Source organism: Misgurnus anguillicaudatus, chromosome 7, assembly GCF_027580225.2.
Source record: "Misgurnus anguillicaudatus chromosome 7, ASM2758022v2, whole genome shotgun sequence".
NCBI lineage: Eukaryota > Metazoa > Chordata > Actinopteri > Cypriniformes > Cobitidae > Misgurnus > Misgurnus anguillicaudatus.
Window position 1 is genome coordinate 41,431,148 of NC_073343.2, and position 16,600 is coordinate 41,447,747.

The window sequence follows — 16,600 nt, forward strand, 5'->3', positions numbered from 1 at the left end:
GAGCAAGTTTGGTGGTACAAAATAAAACGTAACGCTTTTCTAAGCGGATTTAAAAGAGGAACTATATTTTATGGCGTAATAGCACTTTTGGGAGTACTTCGACTCGCCTGAAAAGTCCGCTCCCCTTCTCACTCTCATAATGGGAGAGGGAGGGTGTTACTGCGCCGAGTCGAAGTACTCCCAAAAGTGCTATTACGCCATAAAATATAGTTCCTCTTTTAAATCCGCTTAGAAAAGCGCTACGTTTTATTTTGTACCACAAAACTTGCTCGTATAACTACTCGTCTTAAATAGGAAAAACGTTGATGTGTTTGGTCACTTCTAACTTTATCTCTAAATGGTACCATTGAATAAATGGGGCTAAGCTAAATGCTATCGAAGCGTCGCAGCGCGCTCCAGCGCTTACGTGCACGCACACAGATGATAGAGGGATGTATCAACAATTCTTAGTTAAGGTAATAACATATTTTAATATTGAAAATGAGTAGACTATTCCTTTAATTAAATTAATTGTTACCCACAATCCCATGGGGCTACAGGGCACTAACTGTGCCTGTAGTATAGCCTCTTCTGTTCCCTCTGGTCCCACCACTTCCACCTGCTCCTCCAGAGGTATGCGAAACGCCAGAGACTGCAGCCACAGGTGAGCACTGCCCAGGTGCAGGGGTTCAAGTGGGTCCCAGAACGGATCTCTGTCCCGGGGAAGAGGGGCTCTATCTGCCCCCTCACCTCCAACCACTTCCTGCTGGTACACCTCTTCCATCAAAAACTTGCGGTTTACAAACTTAGCCTTGGACCACATCCATACCTTAAAAACAGAAATAGTTTTTTTTATTTGTCTTTTAAAATAAACATTTGTTCTGCTACTGTACCTATACACTCCCGAAACTCCCTCTCAGGTCCACCTTTTGGTTCAAAAATCATTAAGGTCCTAGATAAAATATGAAGAGCTCAGATGCAAAACCCTTTGTGTCTGACATGTATTCTTTTAGATGAGTATACTTTGTTTTATTTACAAATACTTATACTTGTAGGAAAAAGTAAGTACACAACTCCATTAAATATATATCACACTATGCAACTGTTTTTTTTTTTTTAAGATATTTTATTACTAAAAACTTACATATTGTGGCTTTAAGGAACCAAAAATGGTTCTTCTATGCCATCCCTGTAAAGAACCTTTTAATACCTTTAGTTTTAAGAGTGTCAGGAGCACATTAAAATGCAGAGAGAAGCACACGTCTGCATCTCACCTGCTTGCTCTCCACAGACGTCACTCTCACAGCAATTTCCTTCTCTAGATCGTGACCCTTAGAGTCTGACATCGCCAAGTTCTTTATTTCCAATTTAAATTCAACTCCCTGAATAAAAAGAATCACCATGAAGCATGAACATGTATTATTGCTTCAAATTGATTAAATGATTAAATAAAGTCACCTTTTTTAACTCTTTACTCATTTGAGTTGCTTCGGTCACCATGGGCATCAGTTTTATGTAGTCATAGAAGACAGCCAGGAGACTGGGATCAGTCTGGTTCGGCTCTAGGGTTACACAATGTGTCATTCCAAACAATTAACTAAATAGTCCATCTATATATTAGTGTACTTGTAAATAAACATAAAGGGGCAGTTTCCCGGACAGGGATGAGTCCTAGACTGAATTTTTTTTTTATGATGATTACGCTTGCATGCGCATCACTGCCGTACAGACAGTAACAACGCATGTGTCCGATGAAACCAGCTATAACAGGAAATGCATTCATAAAACCTTTTAATGGGATTTGTTTAACACACACACACACACATACATACTCTGGCCCTGGTCATCACACAGAGACTGAATGTGGATGCCCTCAGCCGCCGCGAGCTCAGACTGAAAGTAGTCATAATCGTATCGGCTCCAGTCCTCTACCGAACGCTCCGAAGGAAAGCCAATAAACAGGTAAGTGCTGTTCGAACCAAGGACGAGTCGATCCTTGATCAGTACAGGGTAAAGACAGAGGTTCAAACTAAGCCAGTTGTTGTTTAATATTATCACCTAAAACATACAATATTTATCTGATTTCACTATAAATATGTTTATAATTTGTGCAGAAAAAAGTAAAACCAAATGCTGCAGCTCTGTGATCTTTGATACAGACATCCCATTCACAATGACCTTAGATCCAGAGACGGGTGTAATCGATACTTTCCTTTGGTGATTCGAGAACACAGCATGTTTGTCCTGGATGCTAAAGACAAACCGCATTATTCACAGATAAAAGATTCATTTGCTTAAAATAACTAAATACAAGGTCACTGTTCTGGAAGAACATCAACACAGGAAATAATATTTAATGAGGCTGCAACGTTGTATTTGCATGATGTGAATCATAAAACATTAATGATTGTTAGAAATAATGCAAAACCAACCCTAACCCCACCTATAAACCCAACCTTACTGGGCCGAAAGCAGACTGTACTATCAGATTGGAAACGGCTAAAAAAATGTTATAAATGTTCGCACAGGGCTAGTTAAATGTCGGCCCGCGGGCCAAATGCGGCCCTCCAATTATCTTTATCCAACCCGCCGGTCATCTTTGTCTGATTTAAAATCAGCGTGGTTACTTTTACCTTTCCACTGTACATGACAAATTAAATGTAAATTTCATTACGAATGCCACTAGGGGGCGAACTCTGACTGTCGTGTCCAGATGTAGTGTTTTTATGAAAGGCGGTTTAGCCAATAGATCTTAAAAATATTAAAAAAGAAAACATGAAGTGCAATTTTAGTCATTATGAGAAGACTGACATTATGTTGTGAATACTTGAAATGTTACAATTTATCAAAGTTAAACAGTTATAAACAAAAGAAGTTTAAGAGCTCTACATGTGTTGATTATTTAGACTTGCACTTTTTTGTGCAATGTTCATAGTTGAACTATTAAAATTTGGCTCTTGCAATGTTAAACTGCAAATGAGCAATATGAGTTTTCAGTAATTAAAAGGCTTTAAAGGAATAGTCTACTCATTTTCAATATTAAAATATGTTATTACCTTAACTAAGAATTGTTGATACATCCCTCTATCATCTGTGTGCGTGCACGTAAGCGCTGGAGCGCGCGCGACGCTTCGATAGCATTTAGCTTAGCCCCATTCATTCAATGGTACCATTTAGAGATAAAGTTAGAAGTGACCAAACACAAACGTTTTTCCCTATTTAAGACGAGTAGTTATACGAGCAAGTTTGGTGGTACAAAATAAAACGTAGCGCTTTTCTAAGCGGATTTAAAAGAGGAACTATATTGTATGGCGTAATAGCACTTTTAGGAGTACTTCGACTCGCCTGAAAAGTCCGCTCCCCTTCTCCCTCTCATAATGGGAGAGGGAGGGTGTTACTGCGCCGAGTCGAAGTACTCCCAAAAGTGCTATTACGCCATAAAATGTAGCTCCTCTTTTAAATCCGCTTAGAAAAGCGCTACGTTTTATTTTGTACCACCAAACTTGCTCGTATAACTACTCGTCTTAAATAGGAAAAACGTTGATGTGTTTGGTCACTTTTAACTTTATCTCTAAATGGTACCATTGAATGAATGGGGCTAAGCTAAATGCTATCGAAGCGTCGCAGCGCGCTCCAGCGCTTATGTGCACGCACACAGATGATAGAGGGATGTATCAACAATTCTTAGTTAAGGTAATAACATATTTTAATATTGAAAATGAGTAGACTATTCCTTTAATTCATGACCTATAACAAAAATATATAAAAATATAACAAAAAGTTATAACACACATCAAGTAAAAGTGAAAATATATAAAAGTAAAAAAATAGGGGTACAAGTTTGGCCCGCATCATATTTACTATTTTAAAATCTGGCCCTCGAAGAAGAGTAGTTAAAGACCCCTGGCTTACAATATTAACATGTCCATTGTCAGACATGTCTCTGTAGTCAAATCACCTATCCTATACTTGACTTACCCTAAACCCCTAATGGAAAGAGCTCTAGGTGAGTTATCTGCCAGACCTATATCCCAATCACCTATACACAGGAGAACATAAATGAGATGTTATATTTAATTAATCTTCAAATTGTGACTTGTATGATGTCATCAACATGAGACATATTCCCTCACCATCCTGAATAAAAAGCTTTACCACGCCAGACAGCTGAACGTCCTCATTGACATTCATTATGTACGGATGCATCTGCATCATCCGTCGTTCCTAACATGAGCAAACAGAGCAGAGAAAACATACTGGAGATGGCAGATGTCCAAATGTAATAACACATTCAATCTGATATTACAATAGTATTATTTTAATCACTACCCCTTCGGTTGGCTGTTAAGTGATGGTTATGTCACTATGAATTTCTTGCAAAATGTCCTATAGTGTTGAGGTCAGAGTACTTTTAAAGGGCACATATTATGCAAAATCCACTTTTACAAGATGTTTGGAAATAAATGTATGTTGGCAGTGTGTAAATAAAGCAACCCTAAAATGAATCCCCATTGAACGAAAGCAGTCTTATTAGACATGCTGTTTGGATTCTCTTGTTAATGTGATATCACACTGATAAAGCCCCACCCATGGCCACTGACTGACTGGAAAATTTTAACCAAAAGCTTTTCCAAATGTGTTTGTTAGCGCGTTGCAGCCCTATTGTGGCTAAAGAAACTATTATTCAAAGGAATCAGATCTATTTTTCACCAAAGGCACTCACTGTCTGTTGGTAAGGAGCTGTAGCTAATTTGCATTTAAAGGTACACACACGAAATCCCAAAGAATAGGTGCATTTTGGACACGCTATTATAAACCTGAAACTTCACAGACACATTCTAGGCACTCCTGATTACTTACATTACTTTTTGTAAAAATGGGCATAATAGGTGCCCTCTGTACCTGTGTTATAGTGGCATACTGCGTTTCCCAGTCTTTGAGAGCCTCCTGAAGATGTTGTTCCCACAATGTCTGAATAGCTCTGATCTGCAGCTCATTATGAGTCAGCAATCGTCGCAGCTCCTCTATAATAGAGCATTGAAATTAGATGAAGTGTGCTTCATTTTACAATCTTAAAACTAAAAGAGAACCATTTTGGGCTTTTAAAGAAGCTTTAAAGGGGTCATATGACGTTGCTTAACAGAACATTATTTGGTGTAATGCAATATGTTTACGTGGTTTAGGGCTCAAAAAACATTGCACATACTGTGTGTTATTGTCGTTTCTCTATCCCCCGCCTTTCTAATCGTTCTGAAAAATGGTGTACTGTGATTGGCAAGATACCCAGTGCATTGGCCGAATACCTTAACGTATTTTCCGCACTTTTTTTCATAGTTTGGCTGGTCCTGCGACTTATAGTTAGATGCGACTTATATGTCAAAATTAATTAATACTCACCAACATGAACCAAAGGAAAACATTACTGTGTACAGCCACGAGAGGGCACTATATGTTGATCCTGTAGCCTACCCCTGAAAAAAACTGTTAACTGAAACATTAACTTAAAGGCATACCGCAGAACTTTTTGGCCACTAGGGGGCGCTAGACATGTATTTTTCACGCCTAGCGCCCCTAGAGGCCACAAGCACCGCAGCACTGTCGCAAAGGAAAAGAACTGGAATACCTTAAAACTAAACTAAAAACTAAACCTTTAAAACGCTAAACGATCAACATTTTGAGGCATCAAGGAGAAACGCAGTCATGTTACAACTATCTGATGAGGAACTCGTGGCAGAAGCCATTTCTCAATCTGAAGGTTGCAGCCTCCGGATGTCGTATTTCTAAGCTGCATACGTCATCAAGACTGCCTTATTTCAGAATATTAACAATTATAAAGTTGAGTATTATACTTAGTAAATCGTAAATTGTTGCAGTATGCTTATGACTTGTGAATGTAATCCTCAGTTTACCTTAATAAACCAGGCTTGATGACGTATGCAGCCTGCATATTTGACCTCCGGAGGCTGCAGCCTTCCAATAGACCCCTTCACGGTTCACGTCACAGGCTGTTCCCACTGCGCATGTCGGGGTCAGAAAAGTCATTACAGCTGATTGAGTTGCGTATTATTCGGTATCGTCAAAAATGCCTACTTACGTCGTGGGCTGTGAAAATCGCACAAGGTCTTCCGTTAAGTTTTCGCGATTCATGCAGAATCTCAAAAACAAAAAAATACAACATCTGCGTCTGCAAGCAATTAACGTGCAGACTGGGACAATGCAAAGATCAAAGAGGCTTGTGTTTGTAGTGCTCACTTCATTTGAGGTAAGTCATCATTTTTCAGCACTGTTAGATTAAATTATAAAGCCTAAATGGTATGAACAGTTTGACCCCATGCTGCGCGCGCACCCGATAGTCATTCAATGATGTACTATCACAAGGGTCTCGAAAATTTATTATGTAGGTTGAAAATTTACATGGTGTCGCTTTAAAGACAACGGAGAAAGACTTAAACAAAATGCCCCCTAAAAAATAATAATTTTCTGAATAAATGCGACTTATAGTCCAGTGCGACTTATATATGTTTTTTTCCTCTTCATGATACATTTTTTGACTGATGCGACTCATACTCCGGAGCGACTTATAGTCCAGAAAATACGGTACATGCGTGGCGGAAATGTTTCACCCCTTACCAGGTTTGGAATATTAGCTCCAAAAGTACAGTGTCTCCACGACATGGCGGAGGCAACAATACAACAGCCAGAATAAAAGTCAAGCCTCTTTCTTTGCGTATACATTTGTGCGTTTTTTTGCAAATCTTCCCACACAGTGATGTAGATGGGGGCGTGTTTTTAATAAGCCGTTTTATGAAGGCGTGGACGAGCCTTCTCTTTTAGAAAGAATATCTCTTTGAGTTTGAGACATTAATCTTTGCGACTTTACAGTTCTTCTATATGCTAACAGCTTTAAACACTCCAAAGACAAGGAATAACATGTTCTGGAGAAACATTGTCTGATTTACTGCACTGCTATATATGACTGAAATGACAATAAAGCTTCTTAACTTGAACCCAAAAATGGTTCATCTATGGTTCTTCTATCATCTTTATTTTTGTATTGTTGAGTCATTCTTTGTATCGTGGCCACCTCACATACTCGTTTCATCATCTGATCTGCGACCTTCTTGACCCAGTCGGCTCAGTCTCAACAGCAGTTTGGCATTCTCTGCTTTGAGCTCCTTCACTAAGCGTTCTGTAGGACTTTCATTCACCACAGCTCGATTCTGGATTCTTTTTGCCCTAAACAAATGGACATTCTGATATAGTAAGTACAATAAAAGTCTACAACTATATGTATATTAGACTAATATACATATAGTTGTTGACTTTATTTAGGGTAGTGAATACACCCTGGGAAATAGACCATTTATATAAACACATAAGAATTAGAGGTCTTTACGGGTCCACTTAGATCCGAAAATCCGAGGTCTGACTCAAGTTTCACGTGTGCCTCACACATGGGTCGGGTATAATATTAGCAGCATCGGGTCTCTGGTAATTTAAAATGAATGTGCTTTTGCCAAATGGACCAGAAAACCCGAACTCTCTCGTGTGTGTGCGTCAATGTCTTTTTCAAACCTCTCCTCTGTTTGCCAATAGCGCTTGCGACATTGTGTCCTGGGTGTCGTTTTCAAACAAATGGAGCAACTCGCCAAATTGGTTGCGAGACCACCAGAGTATTTTTCTGTCTGACTGCTGCGTGTGGGGCTGCAGACTGGATACACACCAGTGCCGTTTACATTCGGGTCGGACTCAGGTCTAATTTTCTCGGGTTTGTCTCGGGTCGGGTCTTTCTTTTAAAGAAAAGTATTTATGCACGTCAGGTTCGGGTATAAAGTGATTCGGGTCATTTTGGGTCAGGTACTTTTATTTGGACCCGAGAAGACCTCTAATAAAAATACACTCGAATAAATGTAAACCAACCTCTCTGCATATCGAAGTGTAGAGAGCGACTCTTCATAGCAAATGTCAGCAGGGCTTAAAGTTGCAATCTGTTTATTAATACAACATAGCAATGTAAAATTCATTGTTTCAAAGCAGCTTTACAAGAAAATAAAAGTCAATAAAAGTAGTATGCTTATTAAATATATAACATGCATATAGAATAAATCACGTGGCATTATTGCATTTTTATTGTCCTTATAGACAAAAAGACTGCAATGCTACGTACACACCAAACGCGGGCATCGCGTTACTCGCTCTGGATTACTTGCGGGATTTAAGTTCGTGTCATGCGATTTTTGAAAATATTCAACTCGAGCGAAGATGCGTTTGAGGCGAATAGCGCATGTTTTCGCGGCAAACACGCCACCCAATTCACTTCATTCGCATCACCCTCTGCATCTATTTGCATTTTTGCATCGACTTTGTATGTAATCTACTCGCGCAAATTGATGAAATCGCGTTTGGTGTGTATGGCCTGTACATTTTCTTTGACAATGTGCACCGTTTTTGTGAATTCACAAAATATATTTGTGAACAATCATTTTTCTTACCATGACCGTTCGACTGTTGCCACCGAGGGCGGACTGCAATAGTTTGGTAAGGATGGAGTCCCTGTAAGGGATATGAACCACCTTCTTCCCAAGAGCCATGTCTGCTAAAGCACTATAGAGACAAACAGAATAGCACTTTAAACACAAATCTGATTATTTGATGCCTGTCCTTATCCAAATTAAAGTGGTTATATAGTGTTTAGATGTTATACAGAAGTTATATATTGTGTATCCGCTGACCTGATGACATTTCCGAGGGTTGTTAAACTGAGATTTATAGCTGTCCCTTCCTTAAGCCTGTCGGCTTCTGACCCCGATGACCTTTGTCTCTCGCTGCCAGCCAAGTCCACCAAGTTAATGTTAGATTGCTTGGTGATGCACTCCTTTGAGAATATCTGCAGGTGCAATGACAGACACATCTTACCGTTGAAGATCGTGTAGAAAATCTAGAAAAATCGATTGCAGTCCAGTATCACCTGCTTGAGTTGGACGATGATGAGCATGTGCGAGCGACTGCTGTTGGCGTTCATGTGCGTGGCCACAGTGGTTCGGGTGCGTGTTCCCTGCTCCATCAGCTGCTCCACCTGTACCGCATTGTCACAGGGCACCCGCCTTAAACCCTCCACGTAGAAACCCCTCTGCTGGTCCTCTCGTACCCGAAGACCACCAGAAGATCGGCTGGCCTTTGATAGGAGATCTATAACCTGAGCATGGTATATATGGTATGTTTTAACATTACTAACCTGGATGACTGTAATCAGTAGCTGTGGCCGGTTGCATAAACATAGACGTGACGTTAAGACTGTGTCTTAAGAATGATTCTGACTAACTAGCAATTAGTTAGGGCTAATCAGTCTTATTATTTGGATTTAAATTAGACCAATCTACCTTTCTATGTAACATACTTTAAACAGTTATTGTTAGTCATGAAGAAAATAATTTATGAATAACTTTTAAGACTATTCTTAAAGTTTTATGCAAACGGCCACTGATGTTTGGTCTTAAAGGTTAATATGAGAAAGTAATTTGCATGCTTACCTGTTCGTTGTAAATTTCCAACATGCTGAAAAACACCTGAAATTGGGTTGACAAACAAGATTAATATTAACTCTTTCCCCGCCCCGCCATTGACAAGTTATCTTTTCAATTAGGAGTAAACATTTGCATGAAAAACGTGTTCCTGATAAGGTTTATGTTAATCTGTAATATCCAGTAGATGGCCAATTTATAAACCAACTCAAGCAAAAAGTTATTTACTCATTTTAAACTCTGTGTATGTTTTGATAATCCTTCTGAATCTGGTCTCTAACAAAATTCCTTCACAAAAATGCAATCATTTCAGCTTTTTGCAAAAAAAAAGTATTTAAGAGTTTATAAGCAAAGACAAAAATACACATATGATGAAACGTTTTATTTTTGTTGTTTTGTTTGTTAAAAGCAGTTCTGTTCTTTCATTTGATATATTTGTATGTTTACATATTTTATAGAAAGAAATTCCTGGAAGGAATTTTTAAAAAATGCTGGCGGGCAAAAAAGTCTGACGGGGAATGAGTTAATACTAAAGGTTTTTTTTGTAGAATGCGTTGACTAGCTCTCTATTAAAGTTTGCCGTAGTCAATACATTTTATTCCTTAAAATTCATCAAAATTACATATTTAAAAGTTAAAAAAAAACATCTATTCATGTCTTAAAGTAGATTAATTGTAACTGCACCCTTGAGTCATTTGAATATGCAGATATTAAATATGAATATGCAAATGAGTCCCCGCTTCCACCCTTGTTCAACACATTAATGTGATTGGTTATAATATGCTTGTGACGTAGAAAACAGAGGCATTTAAAATCACACCGTTCTAGGAAACTAAAATATAAGAGAAAATATTTGCACATGGCTTGTCTTAAAGGATATTAAAAATAACCCTAAAAAAACCCTTTCAAAAAGTACACTTTTGTATCTAAAGGGGGCATATCAGTACCGAAATGGTACACATTAGAATCTATTTAATGGGTACCACCAATACAAAACATCAATGTTTGGAACAGTATAATGTATCTACCCACCTGACATTGCCTGCTGTCTTGTGTGCTCCTGAAAAACTGAAAGAGTCTTTCACAGAGAGTGGGTCTCAGGCCTTTATTTGGACCATAACCAACCATGGAGTAACTCTTTCCAGAACCCGTCTGTCCATATGCCAATAATGTGGCATTATAGCCCTGCAGTGCATTATCAAGGATACCCTGACCCAAACCCTGAAACACATTTGCCTGTGAGGTATCACAGGAGATCAGATAAAAAAAACTTAGTTTAGCTGCTCAATGTTAATAGTTGTGCTATATGACAGAATTATAATAAAACCCAACTTTACAACAAACACACCCATTCCTTTAGGTTTTATTGGCTGTAAACAAGTACAAAGATGCATTATTGTTAACTAGGTGAGTACAGTATAAAACCTAATGTCTGTTACCTGATCTGCGTAGCGCCCACCTGTCTCTTCAGGTACAAACAGACCATCTTTGTTTCTGGTGAAGCCACTGTGGGACCAGTAAGCGTAGTCAAAAGTGAAGGTGCGGCTGTTGGGTTGGTTGCGTGGATCTTGAATGCTGATGTTGTTGGAGGTCATTGAGATAATACAGCGACTACCTGCATCCCGTTCCCTCTACATAACCAAAATATAAAGCATTAACAAGTTGAGTGTACTTGATCATCAAAGACAGCAGCCAATCAAAGCCTACAAACACACAAAAAAAACATAAAACAATTTTAAGCATTGCAGTATTTTACATGATGATACTGACCTTATTAAAGGGCCTGACTCGGACTGCCACTTTCACACAGTCCTTGCTTGACATTGCTTAAAACGGACCCAGAAAACACAGTGTTGTGACAGAGCGGCACGCTGAAACCTGAGCCTTACGTTAACTTTCGATCAGGGCCAAGCAAAATAAATAATACAAGACCTACTTTCTGTAAGGATCACTTTCAGTATCCATGCTTTAACAATGTATATGAATCATAGGGTTACATTTTATTGCCTTTTCTAGTTTGGATTGTTGCAATTCTCAAAGAACAATTTCAAATTTGATGTTCAAAACCACAATGGATATTGCAGGTGTTTTTTTAAGGCAACCAGTATTACAGAATTGCATGAACAAAACCTCTTAACAAAATTCTGACCATTCAATCCTAATCAATGGTTTTTTGAGTAGAAGCATGCTAAGACATGTCCTTTAAATGGACACTCCACTTTTTTTTGGAAAATATGCTTATTTCCAGCTCCCCAAGAGTTAAACATTTGATTTTTACAGTTTTGGAATCCATTCAGCCGATCTCCGGGTCTCACGGTACTACTTTTAGCATAGCTTAGCATAATCCATTGAATCTAATTAGACCATTAGCATAGCGCTAAAAAATAACCAAAGGTGCAATGATATTGGAGGCGCAATGATATTACGCAGCGCCTGTCTGAAAATAGTCCCCTGCTATTGAACGTTACCAAGGGGACTATTTTTGGCTGCTGTGTAATATCATTGCGCATCCTGCAGCCATGTTACAGCAGCAAAGTCCTTGAATATTACGCCGGAATAAGAGTATAGTTCCTAGCCATATCTGCCTAAAAATTAGCAACTTTTAACTTTCCGTTGGTCTTACTACACGATGTAACTACAAAAGAGTCAAGTTTTAAATAGAAAAAAATATTGAAACTTTTTGGTTATTTTTTAGCGAGATGCTAATGGTCTAATCAGATTCAATGGATTATGCTAAGCCAGGGGTGTCCAGACTTTTTTGTGTGGTGATCTACTTTTAAAATGATAAAGCCGACAAGATCTACCTGCTAAAAAACACAGTTACATTTTTTAATGACAATTTAAAAGCGTATTAGGACTATACTGCATATCTCTGCATTGAATTTAAAGGAATATTCCATTTTCTTATAAGAAAAATCCAGATAATTTACTCACCACCATGTCATCCAAAATGTTTATGTCTTTCTTTGTTCAGTCGAGAAGAAATTATGATTTTTGAGGAAAACATTGCAGGATTTTTCTCATTTTAATGGACTTCAATAGACACCAACAATTAACACTTAACTCAACACGTAACAGTTTTTTTCAAACGGAGTTTCAAAGGACTATATAAACAATCCCAAACGAGGCTTATCTAGCAAAACGATTGTCATTTTTTACAAGAAAAATAACAAATATACACTTTTAAAGCACAACTTCTCGTCTAGATCTGGTCGTGATGCGCCAGGTGACCCCACGCAATACGTCATGACGTCAAGAGGTCACAGAAGACGAACGCGAAACTCCGCCACAGTGTTTACAAGTGTGTTGAAAGAGGACCGTTCCTACGTTGTTGTATGTCAACTGATACTAATTAATGTCAGTTTATTGTTTAAAATGGTTCGCAAATGTGCGTTTTATAACACGTGATCTCCCTACATCACTACGCATTTACGTTAGGTCGCGATGGACCGGACCTAGACGAAAAGTTGTGGTTTAAAAAGTACATATTTTTATTTTTCTTGTCAAAAATGACAATCGTTTCGCTAGATAAGACCCTTATGCCTCGTTTTGAGATTGTTTATAGTCCTTTAAAACTCTTACATGTTGAGTTAAGTGTTAATTGTTGGTGTCTATTAAAGTCCATTAAAATGAGAAAAATCCTGCAATGTTTTCCTCAAAAAACATAATTTCTTCTCCACTGAACAAAGAAAGACATCAACATTTTGAATGACATGGTGGTGAATAAATTATCTGGATTTTAAAATTGAATATTCCTTCAAGGCTGTCCCCATTAGGCTAACGTTACTCCATTCTTTTTGAGGTGTTAAAAAAAGTCCTTGAGTACATGTCAAGTACTGCTTAAAATAGCGGAGATGCAGTTTAGTGAAACAAACTAGAAAAAGACACAGTATCAGAAGCCTCTCTTTAAAAAAAAAGAGCAGTGCGACGCGGCTTTCTATTGCTAGGCAACCACCGAGTCAGCTGTCTTGTCAATCAAATATTGAAGCGTGAGCGCTCTTTTGATGTTAACTGTCATATTAGCAGAAACTTTAAAAAGAGGGCGCTTGCTCTGACCTTGTTTGAGGATGAGAGGTGCACAAACACAGGAGAGAGTGAGCGAGTGGAGTCCGGTTCTTCAAAGCAACTGTAAACTTCCCTTACCACAACGTAAGGCCCGCCTCTCCCCTCATTCGATTGGACAATGGAAAACGCGAATGACGTCTCCAGCGTTCCTTGCGCGTGCGGCAGCCGGCGGTAAAAAGTTTAAACATAGCTTAAACACCGCGCAAACGCTCCCTGTCTATGAGGTGTGATTTGTGCAAGTTTTGCAACTCACTAAGCAAACAGACAAGCGATCAAACGTATATACGCTCGCCTGCCGTCTGGCCAAAATCCCATAGTATTCAGGCGTCAGACGTAAGATATGAGACGTCAGACGTCACGGTCACATGTCGGAGCTGTGCTCAATTTTGCGCGGACGTATTGAAATTAGGCTTGTTCGACTTCATGCGGCGCCGCAAGAAGCGACAGCCTGATGACGTCAAAGTACCGCGAGAATGATTCAAGAAATCATATCTCATCTGGCTCTCGCGATACTTTGACGTCATCTGGTTGTCGATTATTGCGGCGGCGCATGAAGTCGAACAGGCCTATTGATAATTTTTTACTTTGCGTCCGGATAACGTACGTGCGGTTGAACGTCCGGATATTAAATACTATTATCATCTTTACTTACTATTGAGTTCTTAATTCGAGATATAAAACCAAGTTTGAAAAGATGCAAAGAAACATGTGCTTAATAAAACATTCATACATTAAGAATGAATATCAACCTACTATTTAAAAAGTTTAGTTTTCATTCACTTTTGAGGGCTGTAAAACCACTAGTAGACACTAGCAAATAATGAAAAATGTGTTTGTTTGTTTGTTTTTTTATATAGACTATAGATAAACTCTTCACTTTACAGTTTTTCTCGCTTTGGTGCATTTCTCACATCACTATTTACATTTGCACAACAGTTAGTTCAACCTCCACAACATTTAGTCATTTGTGCACATCATAGTAGCAGTTTCTCATTCCTTCGAACAAATTGCAAATGCTTTTGGACATGCATCAATTGCCTTTATACAATTCTCTGCTGTTTTATAACATTATCATTTGCTTATGTCATGTCAGTCAAAATTAAATATAGCCTACTTGTGACTGCTGAATAGTCATTCCATATAAAACTAATAGTCATCATTTCATTGTTTTCATTTGCATATACAAAAATGTTGAACTAGTTGTCAAAATCATTTTTTTAAATAATTTTTTTCCCGGAAATGTCTCCTAAATTTAACAATTTCTCAAATTATGTGGCCAGACAGAGAGGAATGTCTGGATGTTCATGAATGATTGCAGTGCTATGTTTGTTGTATGTTCAGTTCCAATATGTACTGCAATATTGTTTACAGTAAGCTCTACCCAAAGGGAGTTTTTGTTTGTTGTAAATAAGGGTGTATTTTTTCTTTTGCGCAATGCTGTGAACAAATTAGCATATGCAGTAAAAATGTGAAACATACATATTCAGTGTCTTGTACTCAGTTACCTCACTAAACACAGCAATGTGTAACTTTACTGTATTTTTTAAATGGTTGTGCAAATAGTATATAGTGCTGTCTTGAGCATTTTCAGGTAGTGTCACCAAGATCTGACTTTTTTGCATTGGAAAACATTTATAGAGTAAACTGTCATAATGAAAACATGGTTAAGCTATTTGACTATCTTGTTCATAAACAATGGTGTCATGACTTTTCATTTTGATGACACTGACACTTTCATTGATATGAATACTTGCTTTTGAGGAATGACCTATCCATTTTGAGCAAGTGACACGCTTTTGGAGGTTATCAACTAGGTTTTGCAGTTTGTACTAATTGTTTTGAGAACTGCATTAACTGTTGTGCAAATGTAAATAGTGATGTGAGAAATGCACCAAAGCGACTGAGAAAAACTGTAATATGTTGCCTAATGTTGTGAAAACAAAATAGTGTGACAATAGTCAGTGAAAGCCAAAATCATAAACACATTTGGATTAAGGTCTGGAGAATGTGAAGGCCAGTCAATGGCGTCAATGCCTTCATCGTCCAGAAACTGCCTACAGACTGGCCAAATGAGGTTGTGCATCATGTATCAGGAGGTCTCTGCACTGCACCAGCATAAGATCTGACAATAGATCTGAAGATTTCATTTCGATATTTCATAGCACGTAGAGGTCTGTGAGACACTCCGAGAATGGTCCTCCCTAAACCACTCTTACTGTTGCCTGTCCAATGTATCTGTTTTCAATTGTATTTGCAGCTAAATATGTATAAAGTTTTACAATCACTTATGCTTCCGTACCGGGTTGGATGATATTCCCGAAGGTTATCTGACTTTGTGTAAAGCTGTGATGATTTTCTTATTTTTTTGAGCAGTAATATATATATATATATATATATATATATATATATATATATATATATATATATATATATATATATATATATAGATATATAGATATATAGATATATAGATATATAGATATAGACATATAGAGATAGACAGAGATAGATAGATAGATAGCTAGATAGCTAGATAGATAGAGATATATAGATTGATAGAGATATTGATAGAGATAGATATAGAGGGTAGTACATGTAATCAGATCCCAAAAATCAAGAACTTGTATTTAAATTACATTACATTTTAAAATATATGTGTATTCTATTAATCTTCACATACTGTATATAAAGCATTGTAAAGTGTCATTGAGTCAGTCCCATCATTGATGTTTTCTAACAAAATGTGCTTGCAACGCAGTGTTAACTGTGGTGAAATCTGATCTAAATACATATTTTATGGCTGATATGATGTTTATTTATTTTTGCATACGTGTCAAATGCACTTACAAACATGTCTTGTTTAAAATTGGCATATATTTTCTTGCTCTTTGTACGGTGTCAAAATAGTACAATACTATCCTACTTAAATGTGTGATATCAAATAAACATAGGTCAAATGTAGATGTAATCATAAAGTACAAAATGTGTAATCTAACATATTAGGTTACTGACTATACATTTTGGCATGTAGTTTG

General features: G+C 37.8%; 1 protein-coding gene across 11 annotated transcripts in view; it reads right to left on the minus strand.

Moving 5' to 3' along the window:
- Window positions 1–16,600, minus strand: part of kif28 (kinesin family member 28) — a 44,627-nt gene that overhangs the window by 6,463 nt on the left and 21,564 nt on the right. For 10 of the 11 annotated variants that reach the window (XM_073870004.1, XM_073869998.1, XM_073870002.1 and 7 more), the window contains 17 exons: window positions 11,271–11,326; window positions 10,940–11,131; window positions 10,533–10,736; window positions 9,510–9,545; window positions 8,948–9,175; window positions 8,712–8,866; window positions 8,472–8,583; window positions 7,900–7,967; window positions 7,073–7,215; window positions 4,882–5,003; window positions 4,113–4,203; window positions 3,958–4,018; window positions 2,107–2,230; window positions 1,812–1,974; window positions 1,438–1,541; window positions 1,254–1,361; window positions 522–808 (listed from right to left, as the gene is read on the minus strand). In XM_073870004.1, coding sequence (XP_073726105.1) covers window positions 522–808; window positions 1,254–1,361; window positions 1,438–1,541; window positions 1,812–1,974; window positions 2,107–2,230; window positions 3,958–4,018; window positions 4,113–4,203; window positions 4,882–5,003; window positions 7,073–7,215; window positions 7,900–7,967; window positions 8,472–8,583; window positions 8,712–8,866; window positions 8,948–9,175; window positions 9,510–9,545; window positions 10,533–10,736; window positions 10,940–11,131; window positions 11,271–11,326 — 2,254 coding nt within the window. Of the gene's footprint in view, window positions 1–521; window positions 809–873; window positions 932–1,253; window positions 1,362–1,437; window positions 1,542–1,811; window positions 1,975–2,106; window positions 2,231–3,957; window positions 4,019–4,112; window positions 4,204–4,881; window positions 5,004–7,072; window positions 7,216–7,899; window positions 7,968–8,471; window positions 8,584–8,711; window positions 8,867–8,947; window positions 9,176–9,509; window positions 9,546–10,532; window positions 10,737–10,939; window positions 11,132–11,270; window positions 11,327–16,600 lie in introns of those variants that run through there. The other variant, XM_073870007.1, reaches the window with a different exon arrangement.